Source organism: Oculina patagonica, chromosome 9 (assembly GCF_052425735.1).
Source record: "Oculina patagonica isolate OP01 chromosome 9, crgOcupat, whole genome shotgun sequence".
Classification (NCBI taxonomy): domain Eukaryota; kingdom Metazoa; phylum Cnidaria; class Anthozoa; order Scleractinia; family Oculinidae; genus Oculina; species Oculina patagonica.
Window position 1 is genome coordinate 6,149,253 of NC_135766.1, and position 25,050 is coordinate 6,174,302.

A 25,050-nucleotide genomic window follows, 5' to 3' on the forward strand; every position below is an offset into this window, starting at 1 on the left:
CCCAGCAAATTAATATATCGACAAGCAGACAGGTGAGGAGAATTTAAGGAAATCATCAACTCTTAATTTTTACCCAAGATTCCCTTGCGCTGAAAACATTAGCCGAACTATCACGGTAAAAGGGAATTTATTATTCAAGTTTGGGGTTATTTGAACTTCCGTTTGTTCATAGATTTTAAACCAATTTTCTTCATCTATTTTTTCCATTTTGTTTTGTTTTCTAGACAAGCTCTTGTCAATAGTTTACACAGCTAAAAAATACTTTTTGAGACCACCAGCTTTTATGCATAAATAATTAATTCCGGTGAGTGAGAAAAAAGTGTAATCGTATCGACCGCTCATTTCAATATCTGAAAATGAATCCGTCGGAGGCAAACGTTTTCAGCTCAGGCATCTCGGGTTTTCTTTCTTCAAAAAACCGCAAGGATGTTTCCTACAGCAGACTTAACCAAATGGATGACGATTCCGTGGAATTTTCCAAGGTTCACTTTCAGAAAGATCACCCCTCTCTCTGCGCTAAGATCTGTTTCAGTTTACTGGCGTTGATACTATTATTCGCTACTGTGGCTACAGCGGTGTTGATCATGAACTTGAAGAATTTTACGGTCAAAGTACAGCTAGAGAAAGGGAAGGTACGAGTATATAGATTTGATCAAGAGATGATCACAATCACTGGCAACGAAGTCACCTCAAGAAACATGTCCTTTGTTGTCTCTATGCATGTCATTAACAAAACTGAAAGCGAATGCTGGTTTGGAATAGTTCTAAGCTTTCCAAAGGACGCAACAAATATTCTTCCAGTTTACTCGAAAGATTTTGCGTTTTTGACGCGCGTTACCAGCGCAGAACTTGGCGATTTTCAAGACGGTCCTCAAAACCATTTCAAAGTTTTTGGAAATCGTAACACCAACCATGAGCTTTCATTTTACGTTCATAACATCTTGCATCAACTCCTTCCTATTATCAAAGTCAAACTCTATGAATTTGTGCTCAGCAAAGTATCAAGCTCTTCTAGAAAATCTGTGGTGGAAAAACATGGATTTTTGCCTGGGCGTGTTCATGTGAAGCGAACCATGATTACGAATCGTGATATAGTGACCGTCACAGCCCAGTCTAAACCACAAGACTTTGAGAATTTTATCAGCGGCGAGAATAGAAAATCTACTGAGAGGGCGACGTGGAAACTAACATACGACGAAACTACCGTTGTTAACAAGCAAACTGGTATGGTGAAGAGAAGTGATATGTCCCTCTCGTGCGATCTACCACTGAGTGATGGTTTCACGCCAGCGCGCGGATCTAACCCTCAAGGCTTAGCTGTGAAATTTCGAAGCGTTGTAAAATTGCTTGATAAATCTGAAGTGAAAGTAAAAGCTTGGAAGAATGTGTTAGGTGAAGAGAAAGATACAAACCATCCACTCAATCCGCCTAATGCTAAAGACTCTTCGCTGTTGTATTTTGCGCCACCAAAACACAACTTTAATAAAGGGCTTCCAGAGGAGTTAAAAGAGCTTATAAAACTGGGGAAAAACTCTGCCGGCAGATCTACGAAACTTCCTCCAATGATCAAGATTGTGCATCACAATATTCCAAAGTCCGCAGTGAATGCCGATGAGTCAGACGAAGATATCAATGATGATGATGACGATGATTACAGGCCATTTGACGAAAACAATGATGATGATGACGAAAATAATGATGACAGTGATAACGATGATGATAACAACGCGCCATACTGGCCCCAGCCGAATTTTGCACCGTTTGGTATCGGTTTTGAAGTCAAACGAAAAAGGTCTGTAGAAGCGAGAAAACCACATTTGAAGAAACAGAAAACTGCCAAAAATTCGCAACCTAAAAGAAAAACGCCTGGACTAAATGTAATTTGGGACGAGATTACTTCCTCTACTCCAATGCCCTTGCACGAAGCTCCCCGTCTTGTGCAGACGTCTATTTTGGGGCTGGATTTCCGTGCGGAAATTGACTACCAGGTTACAACGAATGACGAGGATTATAATGATAATGATGACGATGAGGATTGGTCAATAATCACTGGTTACCGGGTTACACTTGGACAGTATCGCATAGCACCTTTCAAACGAGTTCACACCTTGAACAAGATAAGAGACAAGCTACCAGGCAAAGGACAACGCAAGATCAGTCGCTGGACTGTTAATGCTGGAGACTTTGTAAGTCGATAACAAATTTTAATGAGTAATTACAAGTATACAGTTTGCCAAAAACATGAGATAAAGAAAAATCTCGAGTTCTCGATCAACGGGACTCGAACCCCTGACCCTCCGCACGCCTGCCGGGTGCTCTAACCGGACGTGCGACAGCTTTGGCAAAAAATCACATGGTCCACATGGATAGCTCGCTACCCTTCGAGAGAACAATAGAACAAACAACAGGAACAATGTCCCTAGCCCCCAAAACAACAGCAACTTCTTAATGAAAAGAAAAGTAAAATCACAAGCTGCCACTACACTGCTCCAGCCACTAAGCTATATATTTTTAATTTATGGCTTCTTAACTAACGCTGTTGTTTCATTTCCATTTCTGTTTCAGGTAATGTGCACTCCCTTGTTTTATATCCAGCGACTATGTACAGCCATACGACTGACATTTGATGTGACAGTCACCTACAGCTTACCTCGACTGTCCTTATCATATCCTGTTCAGCTAACTGTCCGCATTGGACAGACAGTCACTACTAACGCCACTTTATCCGGCCATGTCTCCACGTGGTTCCACAAGAGTGGATTATACACAAAAGGTGATGTATATTGTAACTAATGAACGAGCCTTGTATTCTGATTCTGAATCGGATTTTAATACGTTTATGCATGAAGTGTACAGGCTATAAGATGTTCGTTTATGGATTTTTATTATCATCTGGTGGAATAGAAAGTTGATCGGAAGGACAAAAGTTTCAGGCTTTTTCTTTATTGTGATACACACGTATTAAAGCTTATAAGAGTGGGGTCTGGACGTAGGCGCTGGAATTTCAATTATCAATTACTTTTTAGCAATTTCTCAAATACATGTTGAAAATTTTGACCATTACTTAGATCAGCTACCAGTAAATTTTGCAGATCTCAGCTAACAATTAGAAAACGTGTCATTTCTCAGCTGACAGTTAAAATTTTGACCAATCCAATTAAAACCCATCCTAGTCTCCTTCAAAGCTGTTATTTGGGATGTCACACAACGCTTCTTTTCACACAACGCTCTCCCTAAAGAAGCGTTGTGTGACATCCCAAACAACGGCTGTGTAGGAGACTAACCCGATCCAGGCCCTCTTATAAAGGTGTCCATTTTAATAAAATTTTTGTTTTCCTCTATTATTTGTTTAAAATTCATCAATCTTTTTGCTTTAGTTTTAGTTTCGGTGTTTGCTTTCCATGTGAGCTTATTCTGATAGTTTTTGTACCTGACTTTTTCCTAACAGGAACCGTTGCCATGTCTACACTACCTGTGAGTATGTCATTCAAAGAGGACACAGCTCCTGAATGGTGTATAAAGGGCAATCTTGAACAGAAAATGGTGCGAATGAACACCGTACCCCTGTCTTCGTGGAATTGCTCTCTGCATTATACCACGTTGTCTAACACTTGTAAGGGACTGCCAGCTTCAAATGCAACCTTGATGACCTTTGACCTTCGGTACAGCTCAACTGAAGGCACGATGTTTGACAACTGGCATTACCCCATCAGCTGCAAGCATCAAAAGGATTTCTCCTCGTACTGATAATTCGACTGCGGTGGAAATATTTTAGAGACAAAGGCTTACTTCTCAACCATTATGCAATAGCTATGGACGCGCCATATACGTATATGAACACTGTACATTTGTAATTTGAGCATACATCCGTTTTTTCAACAATCTTTACACCCGCTTTCCGTGTTATGTGCATAGCGGTTTTCTATTGACATCCATCTTTCGACGAGCTAAACAAACAACACGAATCGAAATCCGCCAATCACAGCCGACTAGTATGACCTTCAGACCTAGTGTGCTCATTTGCATGAAACCAACAACGGTATGTATCGGTTTTGATTGGCTCGTTTCAAACAGCACTTCGGAAGACGTTGTCGAAAGATGATGTCGAAAGAAAGTTATGCACGTAACACTGAAAGCGGGTGTAATGGGCTCTTTGCATTTGCAGCTAAGGCGGTCACATGGATCCTTTCTGGAGGGCAAGCTACTCTTCGACATCCAAAACAAAGGGATTTCAACCAGTCATGCCTGGCTTTTCTTTGTTTTGAATTTCCCAGAGCGTAGCTTGCCCTCCAGGAAGGTGTTATTTTGTACCATGTGACCGTTAGCTGCAAACGGCTCACAGGACCCTAACCTTTAACGTTTCAGCACACCCCTCAGGCTTTCCGTTTTCCGACCCGGCCGCACCCGTACCCACAAAGCGCACTTCCGGTTCCGGCATTTCAAGTGCATTTTCCTGTAGTTTTGTGGGATGTATTATAAAATGCTACATTGTTACGTTTCCTGATAAACGATAACACTGACTATATCGTGCTTAATTGTTGATATTGTCTTTATATTGTATTTGGTAATAAATGATTAAAAGCCATAGAAAAGGCAATTGACCTTGACATTTTTATACTTTATTTTATTTTTAGAACTTAGATAGCTATTATCATCTCAAGGAGAACAAGTGGAAACTAAGTTTTATTTTCCGGATATGAAAGTTGTCTCATTCAATTCGCCGCAATCCCCGGCCTTCCCAACCCCCGCCAACGACCGCCAACCCCTCCCCACCGGCCCCCTCTCCAACGTTGGAATTCAACGAAATGTTTGGTTGTCATAACGTTGTCAAAACGAGCATCAAATTATTTTGGAAACTGCCATCTCCTTCAAGAACATTTCATCTCCAGAATTGTATAGCACTCAAGGGATTTGTTTGTCTGAAAATATTGGACCGTCGATGTTCAAAAGCAATACACAGGGAAACAAAGGAGTGTCACGTCAACCCACGTCACGTCACGCTCCTGTGACCATTTATTTCCAGCTGAGAGAAGCTTGAAGGCGCTGAAAATGTTTTTCTTTTGAACTCGGCTTTTTTCGGCAGAATAGAACCTTACTTCGGAATCTTTTGTCGGAGACAGCTAGAGGGTTTGATCAAACTGAACATAGTTCAATATATACAGAAGGTTGAGGGACTTTTAAAATTGTCTTATTACGTGACTTGTAAAAACTGTGGGCGCACAAATTTCCAGCAGGTTTTATCGCAAGCTACGAACAATCGATCGTGCAGGAGCTTGTGAAATACAACGAAAAATCAAAGGGTCGAAGCCGGTAAGCATTGTTTGTAAACTTTGTGCCTTTTGTTGTTATAAGGTGAGTTAATAACATGTTAACAATGACCTTCCGATTGAATTGTTAGAATTGACAGATAATTTAAAAGCTTGCTGTAAATTTCATTTTCCAAGTCACCTCGCAGGTTCGATCGCAGGTTTATTACAGATCATTAATACGACGCGTCGCAACAGTTTTGCTTTTCCCGCGCCTAGTGTTGAATGGAACTTCGTCAATTTCGGACGCTGCACGATGCATGCATGTTGATATTGTACCGGCTTTCGTTCAATCATTTGTACTTGTAGTAGTAATTCCTGAGTGTCGATTGGTTGCCGTTTTGACGTACATGTATCCCCAAGCGAAATGAATACTCCCTCCGTAAACAAAAACATTTTCTTAACAGCATGAGTTGACAAATATTAAGAAGGCTGTAAATGTGTAACGCGACGAAACGTGTAGCCCCGTTCTCACGGTATTTCTAAATATGTCCGCTGCTAACAAGGAATTCTGTATTGTTTTTTCGTTTAATAGAATCGATTGACATGTTTACTCAACGACGTGATAACTGGCTAATATAAATAACTTGCCAAGACGACTGTGATTTAGTTACCTCGCTTGATCGAAGGATTTTTAGAACCATGGGCGAACTCACGATCGCGGATGGAAATCTACAAAATCACAGCAGATTTGAAAACGAATTGGAAGTCGAAGAACAAAGTCCTACCTGCGGATTGGTGTCTTGGAGGCCCAGGTTTCTTCAACGTTTTGCCAAGCCGAGATGGTTTCTGTTGTTCCAGTGCTGGTTTGTGCTTGCACAAGGAATGATCGTTTCTGGGTTTCAGGGAGTTGTAATTTCTTCCCTGGAAAGACGTTTCTCATTGAAGACCAACGAGGTCGGGGTTATAGTAAGCTGCTACGACATTTCTGCGGCGATCATGGCTATTTTAGTCAGCTACTACGGCCATCACCACAAACCAAAATGGCTCGGAATCGGTGCATTTATCCTTGGAATTGGTTGCTTTTTATTCGCCCTTCCACATGTTCTTGTAGGACGATACGAGCCGGGATCTAGTGCAACAAACCTCTGTTCTGTAGATTCCCTTCCAACGAACTTGATATGCCGAAGCTCTGTGTGGTATCACATATTCGTGTTCGTACTTGCGGAGTTTTTCATTGGGGTAGGTGCCACCCCTGTGTATATTTTGGGTACTGCCTTCATTGACGAGAATGTGCGCCATTCCACATCGGGGATATTCCTTGGTATTATGTACGCTGTTGCCACGTTAGGACCCGCCGTTGGATTCTTGCTTGGAGGAGCGTTCCTGAACATTTATGTGGATATTCAACAGGTAAGTAATTTCATGTATTTTGAAGGAATTTTCATTTACAGTTTAGAATATTTCCATAGCATTTACAGGGAATTACTATTTCTCTCAGATGGGATGGTTACACCCCACCCGCACCCCCCACCCCAACCTATCATTTTGTTCCATTACCCATTAACATTTGCACTGGGTGTCCAGAAAACCTGAGTTGCGAAAAGTACAAATAGTGTAGTGACAAATAGTCGCGAATCATGACAAATAATATCGTTGATTATTATTCAACACATGCACGCGCTGCCCATATATGGCTGAAATGTTAACGTTATCTGTCATCCGTACATAACAGATATTCGCGATATACGTAGGTTGCGAAGATTCGTCCGAAATCTTGTAAAGCGCTGCATAAATGCAGTTTTTCTATTTGCAAAATGTGTTTCGTTGACAATTTGTTGAATAATAAAGCAATTATCCTGCTCAGTGTTGCGGAATATCGTCTGATTTTAGCCCACTCGGCCTACGGCCTCATCGGGTAAGTATCAGGCGATATTCCGCACGATTTCGCAGGATAATTGAAAGATAGTTGCGAATAGTGACAATCAGTCATAAAAAATAGTCACCACTATTAGTTCAGCGCTTATGGCAATTGATGCAACTGATTCTGCTAACCATGAGAAATTGTAGCCAAAGATATATATGTTATTCCCACTTGGCAGGTCTGTCCATTTCTAGCCTGTGAACAGGCTCTCCGGTCCTACCTGGCTTGCTCAGCTCGCAGCCGCAGGAGCCTGCTCGCAGGCTAGTCCACTTCCAGTTTTGAGTTCAAATTATGAGTTTTGAGCTAGAATTTCAAGTTCAAATTACCGGTAAAATATCTAGTCAGGAAAAAAATAAAAGGACCTGTAAAATAACTGTGTTTGTGAAGGCAGATAAAAAAATAAAATAAAAAACCACAACATGGGGTACGTATTTCCAGTTGAATAGTTGCAGTATTTTAAACAATTAAATAATTATCATAATTATACTGATAATAATTTTACTATGGATTGTTTTGGAGAGTGTTAAATCAGAGCTTATTACCTTGCTGGGAGTCAATCCAACAAAAAGTCTACATGCTGCCAAGTGCATGCCACTCTATCATTATTATTACTAGAATTATTACTATAATTAATGCAAGCACTTGTGCTGTCTAAACTTCATTACAACGACGTAATCTACTACGCCCTTCCGGACTACCTCTTAAATCGTCTTCAGCATGTGCAAAAGGCGGCTGCGAGTTTTGTAGTGGGAAGATATGCTTCTCTAGACGATGTCCTATCCCTCAACTGGTTGCCAATACAAGAACATAGACAACTGAATTTGCTTAAATTAGTGCACAAAGCTCTGTATAATCCTTTTTGGCCGGAATACTTACGTTTAACTGTTCACAATCCGTCCAGAATCTTAAGGTCAAACAGATGTATTCAATTAGAAATCCCACTAATATCTAACACCTTTCAAGATCACGCCGCTACCCTATTTAACAAACTCCCAACGAACCTTAAAAACACTGTGGACCATAATGCATTTTGCAGGGAAGCAAAGCGCTTCCTTTTGAAGAAAACTAAATTAACAGATTGATCTCCTGTAGCTTTTTATTTTTATTTTTCTCTTAGATGTATATAGTATAGTAATTTTTTAAACGCATAAATGTATATAGTATAATATTGCATAGTAGTACACAGTAATTTGATGATAATTATAGAATTTTAATTGTAAATATCATTTTATTTGTTAGGTTAGGGTTAAGTTTATTGGTAAATGTAGAGCTACTCTGTAGAAATGTTACCAATAAACCGTTATTATTATTATTAATTAATGACATTAACCACAATAATTAATCAATTAATTAAAGAATTAATGATAATTATTAATATTGCCAACTCATCTTTGTTTCAGCCAGATGGTGTGGAACTTACACCAGAGGACTCAAACTTTATTGGTGCTTGGTGGCTGGGTTACATCCTGGGTGGCTCACTATCCATCATGGTTAGCCTTCCAATGCTTGCATTTCCAAGAGAACTTCCAGGAACACCTGAAATCCGTGCTGAAAAACAAGCTTGTGCAGACACCCTTGATGATGACAACATGCCGCACACGTTGAAGCAGCTGCTCCCTTCATTAAAGGCACTTCTCACGAACAAACCTTTTGTATTTTTGTCTCTTGCCGCAGCCGCTGAAGGCTTTGCTGTTGGAGGATTCTCCACATTTATGCCGAAGTTTGTTGAGGCGCAGTTTCGTATCCCAAGTGGACAAGCAAGTACATTTACTGGCTATGTAGTGGTGCCTGGAGGATGTGGTGGAATGTTGTTTGGCGGCTATCTTATTAAGAGAATGAACTGGACATGTGATAAAATAATCAAAGCTTGTTTCATCATTGCTAGCTTGGCGACATTATGGACTGCTGGGTTATTTTTTGGATGTCCAAACAGAGCTTTTGCAGGTGTCACAGATCCATATATTAACAGGTATTTGGTAGCAAGACAGTTAAACAAAATACCCAACCCTCCAAGTTAAGACCATTTTAGTCGCCATGGTGACTAAAATTTTGGAGCTGGCAACTACACTGGAACTGAAGTCGCCAGCCTGGCAACTTAAATTGAGAGGAAGGATTGAAAGTAGCCTGAGTATCAGGCTTTTCTAAGGGGTAGGGGGAAAAGGAAGGAGCGCGGACGGAAAGAAAAGCCTGACACAGACGCTTTAATTCCAGTCTTCCACCCCTCACGGCGTGATAAGCGTCAACCAATCAAATTCATTTCCGGTTGTCACTTCGAGCAATACATCAATACATCTTGCAACAATATTTATAATGCCGATCCCGGCATCAATGAAATGCAAGTAATCAACGTTTTCACGGAACATATATCTTGTCCTTACACGGCGAAAATTTCCAGAGTTTAAAGTATATCTTACAAATAGAATTGAGCAAAAACAAGCTAGCAAAACATGTGGCAAAGAAGTGTGAAACAAACAGGAAACCACGCAGCGCAGACAATTATGCAATGACCTCTAGACATTTCCTTGGCCACAATCTTACGGCTCTATTTAATACATAATGCCTCTAAATAAAACAGTGCCCCTCAGAAAGAAGTGAGAAGAATTCGTCGAAAAACCGAATTTAACACAGAACAGCAAGGGTACAAATGTCACAAACGTAGGCCCGTCACCTTTATTTTGCTAAAACTCCGAGGACGTCGACTTTCCGTTTCACAAGCAGCTTTCGAGGCATAATTTCTGTCCTCTATTACGTCTAATTCCAGGAAAAACTGTAGAGCGCCTTTACGAGCCGTTTTGAAGTCGTCGCCTTCCATAAATACTCTGAAATAACGCTGAATAACGTCAAGCGAAGTTTTCGCTCACTGTTCGTTCGCGTGGACATCAGTTCATTGAAGACGCCGTTATGAAATTTTTATTTCCGGTGGTGTGACGTCAGGGCCCATTGTGAATTACCCAATCAGCGCCACATCCAGAATCTGGATGTTTGACATGACCCAATCAAAGCGTTTGTGTCAGGCCTTCCTCTCCTGTTTCCTTCCCCTACCCTCCCCCCTCCCCTTAGGAAGGCCTGATACTCAGGTTAGATTGAAAGCATGAGCTCAATTTCGCTACTTAATTTAGCGACTTTTAACTGGCGACCAAACCTGAGCAGTTGGTGGCCAAATGGCCACTAAGGCCAAGTAAAAGAAAAAAATAAAAGCGTGCACTTTTATTTTTGTTATTTGTTATTTCCTCCTTTATCAAATTCTCCAGTAGAGAAGTTGCAAAAGAAATCCTGCAAGGTAATTGACCTATCCAGTGTGTCCCTAGCGTACCAAGGCTTTAAAATTTTGGCCTGAGTTCGTGTTAAAGCGCAGAAAAAAGCCACCTCTCACATAATTTTCAGTTGTACTAATGTCTGGGTTTTTTTTTTCGTTCCAACTTTTCCAATGGCAAATAATAAAATAGTACGCGGCCCCCAAAAAATGAAGCGGGTGGGGACGAAAAACATTTGTTTTGTTTTTTACTTGGCCTAAAGACAAAAATACACTTGGAGGGTTGATTTTAGTTTTTACGGAGCACACATACTTCACTGAAATACTAAAAGTTCAATATTAAATAACTACTGCGCAGCTTTGAAAAAGCATTATCTGAAAATCTTAAATCTAAAAGTCAGACTTATCATAAAAAAGTCCATGGTGAAACAGTTAATGTTACTATTGGTTATCATAAAATACCACATATCAAAAATTCAGGTCGCTTCACTTTGTCACTGTTTTTCTTTTGTCTTATTTGCAGTTCTAGTTCATCACTCGTCAACATTACTTCATCCTGTAATGCCATGTGTAACTGCGACGTCAAGTACTTTGCACCTGTTTGTTCCAAGCAAGATCAACTAACGTTCTACTCTCCCTGTTATGCAGGTTGTACTGCAGATGATGTGCTGGAAGATAAAGTAAGTGTTTAAATTATAATTATTAATTAAATTTTTTATTATTATTTTTTGCTTCATACTACAGCCCAGTCAAACTCCTATTAAACGGTCACCCATAAAGTGGCCACCCCCTGTTTAGCAGCCAGTTATTGAAGTCCTGAAAGAATTGCCAGTATAAAACTCTAAATAAAACTCTTATTTAGCAGCCACTTCTATTAAGCAGTCTCAGCCACATTTCAGCCATCCAAATGACAACTTGTTTATTGTTCTTACCTCTATTAAGCAGCCACCAAGAATCTACATGTAGTTTGGCCTTGTTGTCAACAACTAGCCTGTGTAGCAGGCGTAAAAAGGGGAAAGGGGTAGCAAGAGGATTGAGGGAATTCGAGGAGTGAAAACAGTGGGATGGGGGGGGGGGGGGAGAAGGGAAGGGAACACCTGCTCTAAAGACCCCAGTTGGTTCATTTCTGCCCCCACTGGCGGCCGTAAAATTCTGATTGGTTAATTGGACAGTAGGACGGTTTGTGCTTACGAAGCAACAAAACAGAAACAAAAATAGCATGAAAGGTCATCAGGGAATTTGGCTAAACAACATTTGAAAACATCACCGGTCTTTTCAAGGATCAAACACGAATGAAGTTCAGCCGTTTGAATACCAAGAGAACACCTTCTATATAAGGGGACATAAGTTAATGTAAAGTTTTCATTTATTTGTCTACAGCATTACCAAAACTGTAGCTGTTTTTCAACCCCATCAAATGAAGCAGTTCAAGGCAGTGGCTGTGAACCTGAGTGCAACACTCTCGTTCCTTTTCTGATCTGCTTGTTGTTTCTGATGTTTTTTACATTTTCTAACAACATCCCTGCAACCACGGCAACGCTGAGGTATGCTGCAAGTCTTAAGAAAATGTGCAGTTCAAGAAGATATGCATACCCACCCCATGGAAAATCACTGGAAATCTTAGGGGGTGGGGTCTAAAAGGCCAAAATGTTTAAAGGAAGCGTGTGAGGGGTATGGATATTTTCCGGGACAGCACAATGGAGGGGTCTGTCAATTTGTGTGGGAGGGTAGACTACTTATTCCAATTTGATAAAGCTTGGATGAATAGGATAATATTAAGTGACTTCATGTAGTGTATTACTCATACGCTGTTGTTAGTTTAAAAGTGCGTCACAGTGGCCTAATGGTTAGTGCACTGGACTTTACAACAGAATGCTCCAGGTGCAAGCCTACCAGGGTCACTGTGTTGTTTTCTGGGCAAGACACTTTACTCTTGCAGCGCACTCTCTTTCAGTATTATGGAGGAAGGAATTCTTGATATGTATCTTTACAAATTCACTAGTAGACAATTGAAGAAAAATTGAAGTTTGAAGTTGAATGTATTCATCATCATTTGCCCATGGGCAAATAGTAGATGCTAATTTAACCAGTCAGAGCATGTGCCTTGCTACGTTGTGCTATAAGTCAGGTTTTTAGCCAGGATTTGAAAAGTGTGTGTCCAAAAATTTCTTTATGGCCTGATTCCACCCCTCCAGCAGGGTGCTAAGAATTAATATAAACAAATGTAAGGTGTATAATTCAGTCTGCAGTTTTGGGTGCAAATTTATTTAAAGAATTCGAAATTTGCTAAAAAAAAACTCTCAATACAGCGATCCACATTAATTTTTCTCAAACAAGTGGCAGACACCTGGATGCTCATCTAGCAAAATGCCTGTTGCCATGGAAACTGAAATTAAGTACCAGGGCTTAATTCAAGCCATAAGCATAGAGGCTTTACTAGTACTTGTTAACTTTATTTCAATAACATCAATGCAATAATTTCCTTTTGCTATTAGGTGCGTTCCAGAAAGTCAGGGTTCTTTTGCGCTTGGTATTAACCAGCTCATTGTACGTATTCTGGCTTTTATACCGTCACCAATCATTTTTGGATATGTAATAGACGCAGCATGTCGCTTACACCAAAGGGATCCTTGTGATGATGGAGCAGAGAGGAATTGCCTGGAATATGATACTGATTTGTTCAGGTTAGTTAGCCTGTGATAAACAACTATTTTCTCCCAAGAATTAAGAATTATTAAGCAAATGATATTTGGGGACCAGATTAGTTGACTAAGGATATTAACAACAAATTTTGCCATAATAACGTTTATAGACCTGTAGAAAATTTTCCCCAACAGTGCACAATCTTTTTGGCTAATTCAAGGTCATGTGACATCTGACAATAAATCTGTTTCCTGTCACAAGTAGGGCAACATTGCAAAATCTATGACGTCAGGGGGTAACATTGCAGTGTTTCTCCCGCAAATGTTGACAACGAGCACCATAATTATTTCTGAATCTCTGTCAAGCTGTATAACGAAACACTTAATGACTGATCGATCCCTCGGGAAACCAGTTAATTTTGTTTCCCTGGAATCTCAAAAAACATCGAAATTCTTGGGAAACAAAATTAACTGTTTCCCTTGGGAACAGTCTTTTTATATATTTAGTTTATAATATTGAAATATATTATATAGAAATGAGTGGTGATGTATACCTGCCAACTATCATGCTTGCAGATAAAAAACTTGACTTTTTTTTATGTAAAACAATACTTTCCCCAAAATCTCATAGTTTTGACAAGAAAAGCATTGGGAACCAGGTCATGTTTAGCAAAACATGTCCTGGGACTAGAACCGGGATACATTCGGAACGTCTTCAGAATACTTAGGACGTCTTCGGAAATCCTTTGGTCATGGTTGTGTCGTCTTCGGAATCCTGGCACTCTCAGGATAAAAATCTCACGCCTTTGACCCAGTAAAAGTTGGCAGGTATACAATAAGGTTAACAACAATTTGGTATTGCAGTCAAATGACTTAATAATGCTGTTTTCACATATTTTCTTGAAGGTATTTGATGTTTGCAGTGGGTGGTGGTTTCAAGTTATTATCTGCAGTGGCTTTTTTCTTTGCTTGGAAATATTATGAACTGCCATCTGCCCAGAGTAATGGAGATTCAAACCCTGACACCACATCCCAAACAACGATCATGGATGGTAATAAACCCAAAGACACTGACATGGATACCGAACTGATTCCAGTGGCGCAGTTTATTACAGTTTCCAATTCCAATGATGAAAAGACACAGCCTGCCAAGGAAGATCCAAGAATAACAAATTTATAGATGTAGTTACATTTGGTTTTAGCTAGCAGTTTAGATCAATCCCAGCCTGACCAATCAAGTCGAGAGTCAGTGATCCTCGATAAAAAAACAAATCCAATAATTGAACTGATATTGGAAATCAGATTGACAATCAATGATGGAAAATTTTGTGACTTTTAACAAGACTGATTCTCATTGAATTTCATCAATTTCTTTCATTGTCAAATAGTAGTAAATTTTTGATGACAATAATATTATTATTGATGTAACTGAGGGTGCCGGTATTTTACTTGTGACTATAGATTGGTCATTGATTGAATGATAACTACATCCCCAGGGGGGTACTCCGGCTTGTAAATGACGGGGATGATCGAATGGAGGCAAAACTCAGGACCCAAAAAAATCCCTGAGTCTTGCGACATTACCCAAAAAAATCCCTTGCCAAAAAATAACCCCCCCCCCAAAAAAAAAAATCCCTTGTCAAATTACCCCTAAATTGCCAGGAGGGGCAGTAATCTAACGCAAAGAAAACCATAAAAATTGAACGCTCGTGTTTGTTTATTCATCATACCATAAAAACGCCAAGGCCGTGCCAGGGCACTTTAGTTCGTTTTTAATAACCAAAAAAATCCCCTATATTAATCAAGTCGCCCAAAAAAATACTTGCCAGATTTTCCAACCCAAAAAAATCCCGTAATCGAAAATTTCAAACCCAAAAAAATCCTTTGATCATCCCCGTCATTTACAAGCTGGAGTACCCCCCCTGGGACTACATCATTATCAAAAATTTAACTACCAGTTGTCAAGTAATGATTTCCAATCATTGAGTTTTATCGATTGGTTAGGCGGGGATAAAAATTAATAATGTAAACCACTTGAGGCAAAGGAAAGTTTAGGACTGCTTATTTCATAATTTGGATATGTAATAGACGCAGCAATTTAAAACATACGTGATCAGTAAACTACAATCATTATTACTTCCACTATAACGGACACCTTCGGGGATCACAATTTGGTCTCCATAACAGAGTAAGTCTGTAAATACAGAAGTTATTTTCAGTAGTTCTTATTTGCTGGGACTTCGTGATCAAGTCCTGTTCAAAATAATAAGGTGTCCAAAAGGTTGCAGTTGACTGGAAATTACTAAACAAGTGAACCCAAACCCGATGGTTATTAATTCAGGATAATATAGGTCACCTATGTTGCTGTTTATAAATTATATAGGCACACTGTATAAATATGCATTTTAGCGCTTTGATGTTTAGCACCTCTAAACTCATAGCTGATTATGATTGATCAGTGAATAATTTAAATAATTTATTCTTTTGATACATGCGACTGAAAAAGGTTACTGACTGTTCAGGCCTTTCTACATAGCATCATCGGAATTCTTAAATTTGAAGAATATACATGTTTTGATCTCACAAAGCCATTCATTTCACATTATTCGGTACATTTTTGCCACAGTTGCCACATTGTCAAATGTGCTAGAAAATAATGAAGAGTTGTAGTACTGACCCCTCAAAGTATAAGGTCTAGAAAATGCTGAAAACCATAATCAGCCACATTAATTAAGCTCTTGTTTAGCACTTGTCTAAGAAGGGGGGACATTGAGGTTTGCAGTCGGTATTAGCCAATTTTTCTTGCTGTAAATACAGTAATTTTAGTCTTGAATTGCAGAATTGGAGTGTTCTCCAAATTTTGTGATGTATTTTTTTAGCATTTTGGTGGACAATAGTCGGTATAAAAAACTCATCCTTCACCCTTTTTTTGGTAATTTCGGAAACAAGCTGAGGAGCTGAGGCAGCCCTATTTTCAGTTAGTCACGAATTTTAATCTACAATTTGACTGCGCATTTAACAACCAGTTAACAGGCGTGTCAGTGATTGTTTCCTCAGTCCCACTGCCGTTTTTGCCTTGTTTTTTCCCCTTGGGTTAACAAATCCACCAGCTATAAAGGCTTACTATGAAATTGCAATACCTTCTGAATATTTTTTTTGCAGTAATACGGTGCTCCCCACCCCCAATGTTTCCCTCTTAGAGAGCGAGATCACATTCATGTTAAATATTCTTCATAGCAAGACAATTGATCATTATGTGTGTTACGTTCATGTCCACTTTATGTCCACTTGTGCATTTTTTTTATTATAGGCAAGCAATGCATTGAGAGAGAGATTATCTGGCATTGTAGGTCTGCAAAGCATGCAGAAAGAAGCCCTGTCATGGGCCAGGCTTGAAAAAAGTCCTGCCAGTCTTCCAGGCAAGCAAAATTATTTGAGAGCTGCTTGCCTAGAGGGCAAGGTAGAATTCAAGTTGTTTTACAAGCCCTGATCATAGGCCTGCAACACATGCAGAGAGATAGATAAAATACTAGAAAATGACTTTGTGCAGGCCTTTATTCAATCACTTTCAAATGTCAGCTTATTTTTTGTTCATTGCCAAACAAAGTTATTTTGTTTCTTTGAGATTATTTTTGTATACTCATTAATTATAATGAGATATATTCGATATATTTAATGATTATATTCCTCAGCAAGACAGTATGACTGCGGTAGGTTCTACACGTGTCCACTAATAGAGAGATTTGGCTGTCATAGGAACATTGTTGCTTTAATTTGGAGACAGTGCAGGTCACTGTCTCCATGTTTTGTTTCAGGTATTTCAATCCATTGCACAGTGTAACACTCATCTGATTTCACATGTCAATCAACATTACAGAGCACTCTCATTGGCTGTAGTCCCACTATGAAAATTACCCTTGGGGATAAGGATAAGGAAGTCGTATGCTCTTATTCTGTAACAGTTGTTAATTATTGCTTGTTGGTATGGACTGTTTGTTAAAATCTGCTGACCTGGAAGGAAAAATCCTGTGCCCATGAGAGATTATGAAAGGGCTGCACATCTGTGGTCGTTATTTCTCTGTGCAAGGCACATGCAGTCTCATTGTCAGTACTGAAGTACTGTAAGTATAGTGGGACTAACAGCCAGTGGCTTGACAACCATATAATTAAGTGTAATGTTAACATAATTTTCATTTTAAGCATTATTACACTTACCTTGAAATAAAGAATCGCAACTTGTTTAATTCAGTTTTCGTTTATCGTTAATTATTGGTCCTGTCCTTTTCACCTCTTCCAGATATCAAAGATTGATATAACAGAAGCTGTTTTTTTTTTTTCAACAATATAAAATTAGATCTTTGAATTCCTCTTACTGTTATCTCTAGTGTCTTCATGGTATAATCCAGCTGCCAACTATTGGCCAAATGCATAATTTGATTGGCTACGCTGGTGCAGCTCGTACTATGTGCTCAGTTTTTCGCTGAATTTTATCAAAACCTTCAATAAATCACTTCTAGCGAAATTCTGTGTTTAATAGATCAGCCACTAGAATATGCTAAAACAGTTCAACGACTTGTGCTTGATTTCAGCCAATAGAAACCTTGAGCTTGCCGTCTATTGTATTTGTTTGGTCAAAATCTGCTCAAAACTCAAAATTATCACAATACCCATAAATGGTGCAGCTTGCCAAGTCTTGCAAAGTGCTTCAGAGACAGTTAATCTAGCTGTTAAATGTATTTCATTGAAAATTTAAACAATAATCTGCTCAATCTTGCAGAATATCTGCTCTTAGCCCACTCAGCCTCATCGGCTAAGTATCATAGAACAATAATTAATTTTGATACTTTAATTGTGATTGGAAAATATAGACTGTCCACAGCCTCTCGCCGCCCCCACCCCCTTGCTTCTTCCATTTTGCTCTTGCGTCCAGTTCTCTTGCTGTTCTCACAGCGCGCTCATCGATCGAAAAAACACGAAAAAAAAAAAGGGCTGTGGACAGTCTATGGAAAATATAACGGTGATAATAAACCTAAAAGGAGTAAGAGTGGCTAATGTTGAGATAAATAAATTACGGACAACAAACTTGAAAGTTCAGTAAACTTTCAAGATTCAGACCACCACAGCTCCTTTGAAATTTCATCTTCATTTACGGAAAGTTAGACTACAAGCAGTCCCTATTTTTTCGCAGAGTCCATCGAGCATGATGCACAAATTTTTTTTTGGCTTCATGCTTGATGGACCCTGCGAAAAAATTGGGACTGCTCGTAGTCTAATGGAAAGTTAACCTTTGGATGAGACAAGACTAACAAAACATAAGCCTGCCATTAATGATGTTTATTCACATTATCCAACAATTACAACTAAGAAACTTGTACCAACACTGTTGCTTCACTAATTGCACAAATTAATAAATTAGTATTTAATATGTAGTTTACAACATTTGGTTCTCCTCTGACAAAGCCAAGCAGGAGTGCTGGCACAAAATGATCTTAGATCCAATTATAGAATGACGGCTAACAATAGAGGACAGTAAAACAATGGATAATAAAAATGGCTGTTCTTAATATTATTAGCACTGGTTTAAATAAAACAATTCCCCCATCTTAGGGTGTGACTTCATCAAGCACGTATGACTTTCAGACCAATACAAGTTTACTTTGGTAAGGCAAATGTATTCTAAAGATCACTCAACCAAAAGAGATCTCTAAGTTTAGGCTTGACTTTTGCCACTCCCCAGTGTCAGAATGCCAGATTAATTTTCAATCCAAGGTAACATTGACAAATGTCAAGTCATCATAAGAGATAAGCCTTACTACAACAGAACTTCTCTACTTATTTGTTAGCTCAGGTAACTGATCTCATCCAAGTTCTTTACTTGAAAGCTGTTTCTTCGACATGTTTATACTATAATATAATTTTTAAGACCAGAAGGAAACAAGAAAAAGTGCTGATTTGCACATTGTTATTTGTTTTAAAGAACCACTTTTAAAATAAGATTTTCCCCAAAACCATTCAAACCCTTATTTTGAAAATTATCTAAAAAACAACGAAGATGTACATGTACATGTGAAATATGGCTTTGCAACCACTATACCATTTCAACGACTGAATGAGTACACACAAAGCAAATGGTCAAACTGCTGCACTCAGAGAACACTATTTTATCTGTGGCATACAAGTATGGGGGTAGCTCTAATCCATTCAAACCTAATTGATCAGAATTTAAACCTTTCACAAAATGTGAAAACAGAGGTGAGTGCAGATGTAAGCAGAATAAATGAAATGGTCACCATGGAGAATTGTCTTGATGTTTATGAAAAATCTCCCAACCAACGTCATAAGAAATGTATGGAGACACAAAGAGAATTTGTTCAGGAGTTGTTTCATAGGAAGATATACAACAAGAGAAGACCATAAATTCATGGGTGCTACACAATTTCTGACTGGTGGCAACCCTAACTTCATTAAAATGATATAACAGCATTTATGAATGTACAGAGTCCAGAAAAAGAATTTGGACAAATCTGAAGAATCATGCCCAGCGATTTTTTTTAAATGTTCATCAATATGAAACTTTGTCTAACTGACACATATTTCACGTTTTGCAAACTTCTGCAGCTTGGACAAAATTCTAGACTTTCTCCATTTTCAAACTTTTCATGATCTGGAAAAACTTTCAGAATATTTCCATACCCTTTCCAAATTTCCAGGCTCTGTACAAACCCTGTATCCAGGTTAAGGGAGGGTGGTATAAAATAGACCACTTCCTTTACTCTGCTGTGCCAGCTGGCTGTTACTGCACACAGTAATTTTAACCACTTCTTTTACAAGAACACTTAACGCTTTTAATTTTAGTAAGAACCCCAAATCAAAAACTTCACAACAACCAGTTAAACTAAGTTATTCATTAGTACTATCCATCCCTTGACTTTCTCGGCATTTCATCTGACGTTTGTAGTTATAGTTAATCTTTCTTTGTCTGGTTTTCTCTTCCTTCCTCACTTGTAGTGACATCATTAGTGGCAGATGGTTGTGTTATAATGCCTCCTGCAAAGAGGGGATCAAGAACAAGAAAAGAAGAAGAAGAAATTTAAACCACAAGTGCAGCTTTTGCAAATATTATTTACAATTAAATTGGCATATGAAATCACAAGATCTAAAATTAATTGAAGAACTCTATTCCCCATTCTGTTTTCTGTTAGGTTTTAAATCTGTGAAGAGCTTAGAAATGGGTGAGTGTGCAGGTAACTTAAAGGACCCTAGTCAGCCTCCGCCATTTTCAATGGCATCAAAATTATGAAAATTGTATGGTGACGCGAAATCTTATTGCATTTGCATCGCTGTAAGTTGCTTTACTGGAAGTCTGGTTTAATTACCAGACTAAGTTTCACAGTGAACTCTTTGGTAAAGACACAGGAAAAATGTAATACCAAAATTCTCGTGTGTAAACCAAAACAATTGTGTGTTTTAAGGTTCTTTGCATTCATCTCAATAAACTGAAGATGGCGTAAGTCATGCCGAAACATGTCTTTAAAAAGTGTTATCATTTTTTTTAAATTTGAGAATTTGTCCAATATTTACCCTGCAAAGGAGCTTGGCTTTCCTCAAAGGCTTTTAGTTTGTTAGTGCGATCCAAGCTCAACTGTAGCAATGGTTTCAAGGCGTTACTCGCAGCTTCTTCGCGCGAGGCTTCCACAGTCGCTCCTGATCCATAACATGTTAGAGGGGGAATGGATGACACTGTTACAAGAGTAAGAAACTCTCTCTCCTGGAATGTAAAGAACACCATTCATTAACTTTTTTACAATTACCTGGGACATAAATAGAGACCAAACAAGAACATAATTATATGGGTCATTTCAGCTGCCAAGAATTTTTATTTTGTGTTCTTGGGTGAGGTACATGTAGCTTACGTGAAATCTCATTCTTTATTTCCAACCAGCTTTAGGAAAACTTGACAGAGTGCATGAGAGTGATATACAATAAATTGAAAAATAAAACAAGTTCCAGTATAAAGGAAGCCTAGCTTGGCCATTTTTTATTCCCAAAATGTGTTTTGACTTTTTGCTGACAATGTAATTTCTTTTTTTAAACTATCACATTTTTTGGTTTTGTGAGGTTTTAAAGTATGTTCAGTTTGCATGATGCTTGGCAGTGCAGTACGCCATGAATGAAAGAGTACGGATTTGTACTTTGTGCCAGAATAGTTTGACATGTGGGAGATTCGATTTCTTTTATAGTGTCAGAACATCTTCTTTGGTAAAATTGTAAAACAAACTCCAAGTCACGAAATGACGTGAAAAAAACAGATTTTTTCTTTGATTCTTACCTTAGGATAATCAGTAAATTGCACCCTAAATCCTTCAACCTCAGCCAGGTGTAGAAGCTTCTGAACAGGAGTGAGATGTTTACCAGGTGTTGTCTTGACCACAGGGGCACCAGGGGCTCGGTTCAGCCCGCCTTGTAGAGATGGCTCCTGAACAATGAAAACAAGACAAAATTGTACTTTCTGTACAAACCATGCCATTCTTGATTGGTACTGTGAAGACTTAGGGCCAGTATTCTCCCACATGGCCACTGTGCTTGGTTAAAAAGGTACTGTACATTACTGGCAAAAATTTCCGGACATTAAAATTTTGTACATTATATTTCAGATGTTTAATTTTTGGACAATTTTTATTACTTTTTGGACATAAATTTCGGACACCTTGCTAAAACGTAGCTAAGGTGAATTTACACCTACAAAACTCAAATTTATCTGAAACAATACCTGGGAATGCGATAGTTTAACTGCACCCTCATCGTCTGTTTCTAGTTGAACCCTAATGACTGCCTCCACTATCCCTGTCATCTCAAAACCCTTGACACATCAGCTTTGTTTGTATACTTAAAAGTTTTATACTGTACCATAAATATTTCAGACAATTAAAATTGTGTACGCTTAAAAAGTTCAAATAGTTTTATTTTTCTGACACTCATTTTGTCTGAAATTAAAATTGTCTGAATTTTTTTGCAATGTACATGTAAAATAGCAGAAACCCATAAGGGTTGAAACGTGAAACGCGCGCGCACAGCGTTTGAATATTCATTTTGCTAAGTACCATATTTGGAAACACGAAGAATTTGTTCGCGAATGCTTTATACCAGAATGACACACGCAACATAAATTTTGGTTTTGCGGTAAGTTGCTTGAATTTTGACCTAAACGCCGTAAATGTCATACAGAAACTTAAGAAGTACATTAAGTGTATCAAAGCAAAGTTATCCAGACTACTTCAAGAAGATGAAACAGGAGAATTTAACCAAATTAAACTTTATTCAACCAAGCTTGTTCAAAAACAAGATTACGCCATCGAGCGCGAGCTAGCGCGCGCTGTGAATTTAATCCAAATATGGTAATTTTGATTGGTTAAATGTTTCTCATTATTTTCCAAATATGGTACTTAGTGTAAATGAATGTGCAAACGCTTTGTACAATGCAAATCATAGGGAGTTACATGTTTCAACCCTTATGGGTTTCTGAAAATAGCCATATTGTAAGTTTATACCTGAGGTTCCTGCTTCACTTGTGCAATAGGTGCGACCACAGAGTTGATCATGTCTGATCGAGTCTGCTTGGCCAGTTCAGGGAGCATCAGCAACAGACCAGGCTTGAGCTGTCGGCCAAGAATGGTGACCGGCTGGCTAGCTGTTCCACTGCCGTTAAAAGAGGCCTTCTGCTCAGAGTCACTCTTTTCAGTCTTCACAGCTTTCTCTCCCTACAAGAAGAAGCATTACATTAATCAAGGTCTCAAGCAAGTAGCTTGGAGAGAGGCAGTTAGAAAGGTGGTATTTTTACAGTGTGACTACTCCAACCAAGGCCACTCAAGCGAATTCTTCACAACTTGAACTATAGCATTTTCATGTAAAAACAATAAAAAATTGCAAGGTTCATTGACTGCCGTCATAACTGACAGTAGCAAAAATGCAATTCTTTTTTAGCTTTCAACTTCAGAGTTTGTGTTATTAGAAGGCATAGTAACAAAGTTAAGTTACATACCTGTGAGTTAGTTGCAGCTGGCTGTCCTTCAGTGGAACGAAAGCCAATCAGCTGTAACATGGCCTCAGCAGCTTTCTTCTTAGCCTCCTTCTTGTTTGGACCAGCTCCAGTTGCCTTGTGCTGTCCAACAGTGACCTCCATGGTGAATTCTCTTGCTTGTCCAGTAGCCTTCTCGTGAAGCATTTGATAGGCAGGTGGTTGGTCATGCCTGCGCTGAAGAATCTGTCCAAGAATACTGACAGGATTCAGCGATGGATCAATCTCTCCCTTTGTTTTCTGGTTGTTTGAGATGCGCGGCCCACGACGAACAAACCGGCTGGTGTTCTTATAACTTGTCTCCTCTTTGGGAAGCTCAGGTAGTTTCTGTAGTTCTTCAAGCATTTTCTTTGCTGCTTCCTGCTTGGCATCTTTCTTCTTACATCCTTCTCCCATGGTGGTGAACTCACCCACTGTGGCACTCACCACAAAACGCTTCATGTGAGGAGGACCACTGCTCTTTACATCTTCAAATCCCACTTGCAGCTTCCGTTTGGAGGCTATCTCATACACTTGACTGATCTCGGATTTAACCTCAGTAATGTTGCCATTTGGTGAACTCTCTGGCTGGTCAGTTACAGTGCTTTCTCCATTCAACACTTTTGGTTCCTCTGGTTTACTGGAGCTCCCCTTTTCTCCAGCAGCAGCCAGCTCATCATGCAGTACCTTGATTGCTTTTGAGGCAGCATGTTGCCGTGCTTTTTGCTTGTCGCGCCCCTCACCATAGAACTCCTGATCTCCTACCTTCAACTTCACACAGCAGATCCTGGGTATACGGGGAGGTGCAGAACGGGGGTGAAAACCATTTTGGATATAAGGACGATAATGATTCTCCTGCCCTTGTTGGGGGATGCCGTAAGGGGAGCGTGGACGGGGCATGTTGTGATGCATTCCTGTAAACCGATGCTGCATCTGGAGACCATGGTAACCCATGTTGACAGGTGGTTGGTATGACGGGATCTTAGGCTGAAGGTCTTCATACTGTGTCAGCTTGCCAAGCTTCATTGCTAACACGTTTAACTCCACTGTTGGAACCACGTTGAATTGTTGAATTTGAGGTTTTTCTTTTTCAGGCATACTAAGTCCACAGTTCTCCAAACCCGCAGTTGCTGCAGCATGTTTGGCGCTTCTAATGCTTGTTGCTTTGCCTTGCCATGTGCCAACTTCGCCCAGGGTTAGTTGAACAGTGAAAGTACGCTTGTGAGCTGGTCCGGTCTCCTCGATCACTTTGTATTCCGGATTCATCTTGTTCGCTTTGGCAAGTTCGTTCATCAAGCTGACCGGCGTTTTCTGAGCCATCATGAGGATTTCAGAACTCGTTAAAGCGAAATATTAAAAGGCAATTGTATAAAGACGTAGAGAAGAGGCAATCTAGTGTAGAATGGTGTCGAGCAAGTAATAAATAAGTTAAGTTGAAAATGGCCGTCGACTCCAAAAAAGATTCGAGTGTTGTTGTTCGAAATTACTGCTAACTTCCGTGGGGAAATTGGCGGTAATGACAAAAGAAGGGAAAAAGAACTGAAAGATTGTGAAGTCGACGAGAATCAGTGAGGAGACCCCACACTTTTGAAGAAATTTGTTTTCTTTCAAAAGTGGACAAAATCGTCGGACATGAGGTCTGCTCGCCTTTGCGTCACTCGGAAGGAAGTAGTATCCCAGCAGGCTTTGCTGTATGAGAACAGGACGAATTTTACTTTGAGGGAGGGGAGACCGGGGGAGACTTACTAAACTATCGATGATGTCCTCGGTACCGTCTCTTTCTTCTTGCCAACAAAAACGAAAATTGAAAATATAGGTGTTACCGGAAGTGGAATCCCGATTTCTCAAACCTTCGGATGACACGAGACTTTGATCGTGAAATCGGGAGAGGGGGGGGGGGGGGGTTACGATTGCATATCGACTGAGTGTAG

At 39.4% G+C, this 25,050-nt stretch overlaps 3 protein-coding genes across 4 annotated transcripts; 2 read left to right on the forward strand and 1 right to left on the reverse strand.

Annotated features, from left to right (window-relative positions):
* The first annotated feature begins 205 nt into the window (after nucleotides 1-205).
* Nucleotides 206-4,596, forward strand: LOC144666006 (uncharacterized). The gene is made up of 3 exons (XM_078527342.1): nucleotides 206-2,186; nucleotides 2,566-2,773; nucleotides 3,449-4,596. The coding sequence occupies exons 1-3, from the start codon at nucleotides 357-359 to the stop codon at nucleotides 3,745-3,747; spliced, it is 2,337 nt and encodes a 778-aa protein (XP_078383468.1). The 5' UTR covers nucleotides 206-356; the 3' UTR covers nucleotides 3,748-4,596.
* A 388-nt stretch (nucleotides 4,597-4,984) lies between these two features.
* Nucleotides 4,985-17,313, forward strand: LOC144665477 (solute carrier organic anion transporter family member 4A1-like). Of its 2 annotated transcripts, none has more exons than XM_078526708.1 (7): nucleotides 4,985-5,352; nucleotides 5,842-6,659; nucleotides 8,571-9,139; nucleotides 10,947-11,103; nucleotides 11,804-11,967; nucleotides 12,919-13,107; nucleotides 13,972-17,313. In XM_078526708.1, the coding sequence occupies exons 2-7, from the start codon at nucleotides 5,949-5,951 to the stop codon at nucleotides 14,243-14,245; spliced, it is 2,064 nt and encodes a 687-aa protein (XP_078382834.1). In that variant the 5' UTR covers nucleotides 4,985-5,352; nucleotides 5,842-5,948; the 3' UTR covers nucleotides 14,246-17,313. The 2 variants fall into 2 exon arrangements, with proteins under 2 accessions (XP_078382834.1, XP_078382835.1); XM_078526709.1 differs by having other exon boundaries at nucleotides 4,985-5,310.
* Nucleotides 17,314-18,378: 1,065 nt separating this feature from the next.
* LOC144665479 (double-stranded RNA-binding protein Staufen homolog 2-like) lies at nucleotides 18,379-24,773 on the reverse strand. Its single transcript, XM_078526710.1, has 5 exons — nucleotides 23,105-24,773; nucleotides 22,614-22,823; nucleotides 21,395-21,541; nucleotides 20,647-20,833; nucleotides 18,379-20,112 (listed from the first exon to the last, which is right to left on the reverse strand). Exons 1-5 carry the CDS (start codon nucleotides 24,440-24,442, stop codon nucleotides 20,030-20,032), a joined length of 1,965 nt encoding a protein of 654 aa, XP_078382836.1. The 5' UTR covers nucleotides 24,443-24,773; the 3' UTR covers nucleotides 18,379-20,029.
* Nucleotides 24,774-25,050: the final 277 nt, after the last annotated feature.

Coding starts and splice junctions, on each gene's coding strand:
- LOC144666006 (XM_078527342.1), top strand. CDS start 357: ATGAATCCGTCGGAGGCAAACGTTTTCAGCTCAGGCATCTCGGGTTTT. Junction 2,187..2,565: donor CTGTTAATGCTGGAGACTTT/GTAAGTCGATAA, acceptor TTTCTGTTTCAG/GTAATGTGCACTCCCTTGTT. Junction 2,774..3,448: donor GAGTGGATTATACACAAAAG/GTGATGTATATT, acceptor TTTTCCTAACAG/GAACCGTTGCCATGTCTACA.
- LOC144665477 (XM_078526708.1), top strand. CDS start 5,949: ATGGGCGAACTCACGATCGCGGATGGAAATCTACAAAATCACAGCAGA. Junction 9,140..10,946: donor ACAGATCCATATATTAACAG/GTATTTGGTAGC, acceptor TCTTATTTGCAG/TTCTAGTTCATCACTCGTCA. Junction 11,104..11,803: donor ATGATGTGCTGGAAGATAAA/GTAAGTGTTTAA, acceptor ATTTGTCTACAG/CATTACCAAAACTGTAGCTG.
- LOC144665479 (XM_078526710.1), bottom strand. CDS start 24,442: ATGATGGCTCAGAAAACGCCGGTCAGCTTGATGAACGAACTTGCCAAA. Junction 22,824..23,104: donor CAGCTGCAACTAACTCACAG/GTATGTAACTTA, acceptor TTCTTCTTGTAG/GGAGAGAAAGCTGTGAAGAC. Junction 20,834..21,394: donor AATTTACTGATTATCCTAAG/GTAAGAATCAAA, acceptor TTTACATTCCAG/GAGAGAGAGTTTCTTACTCT.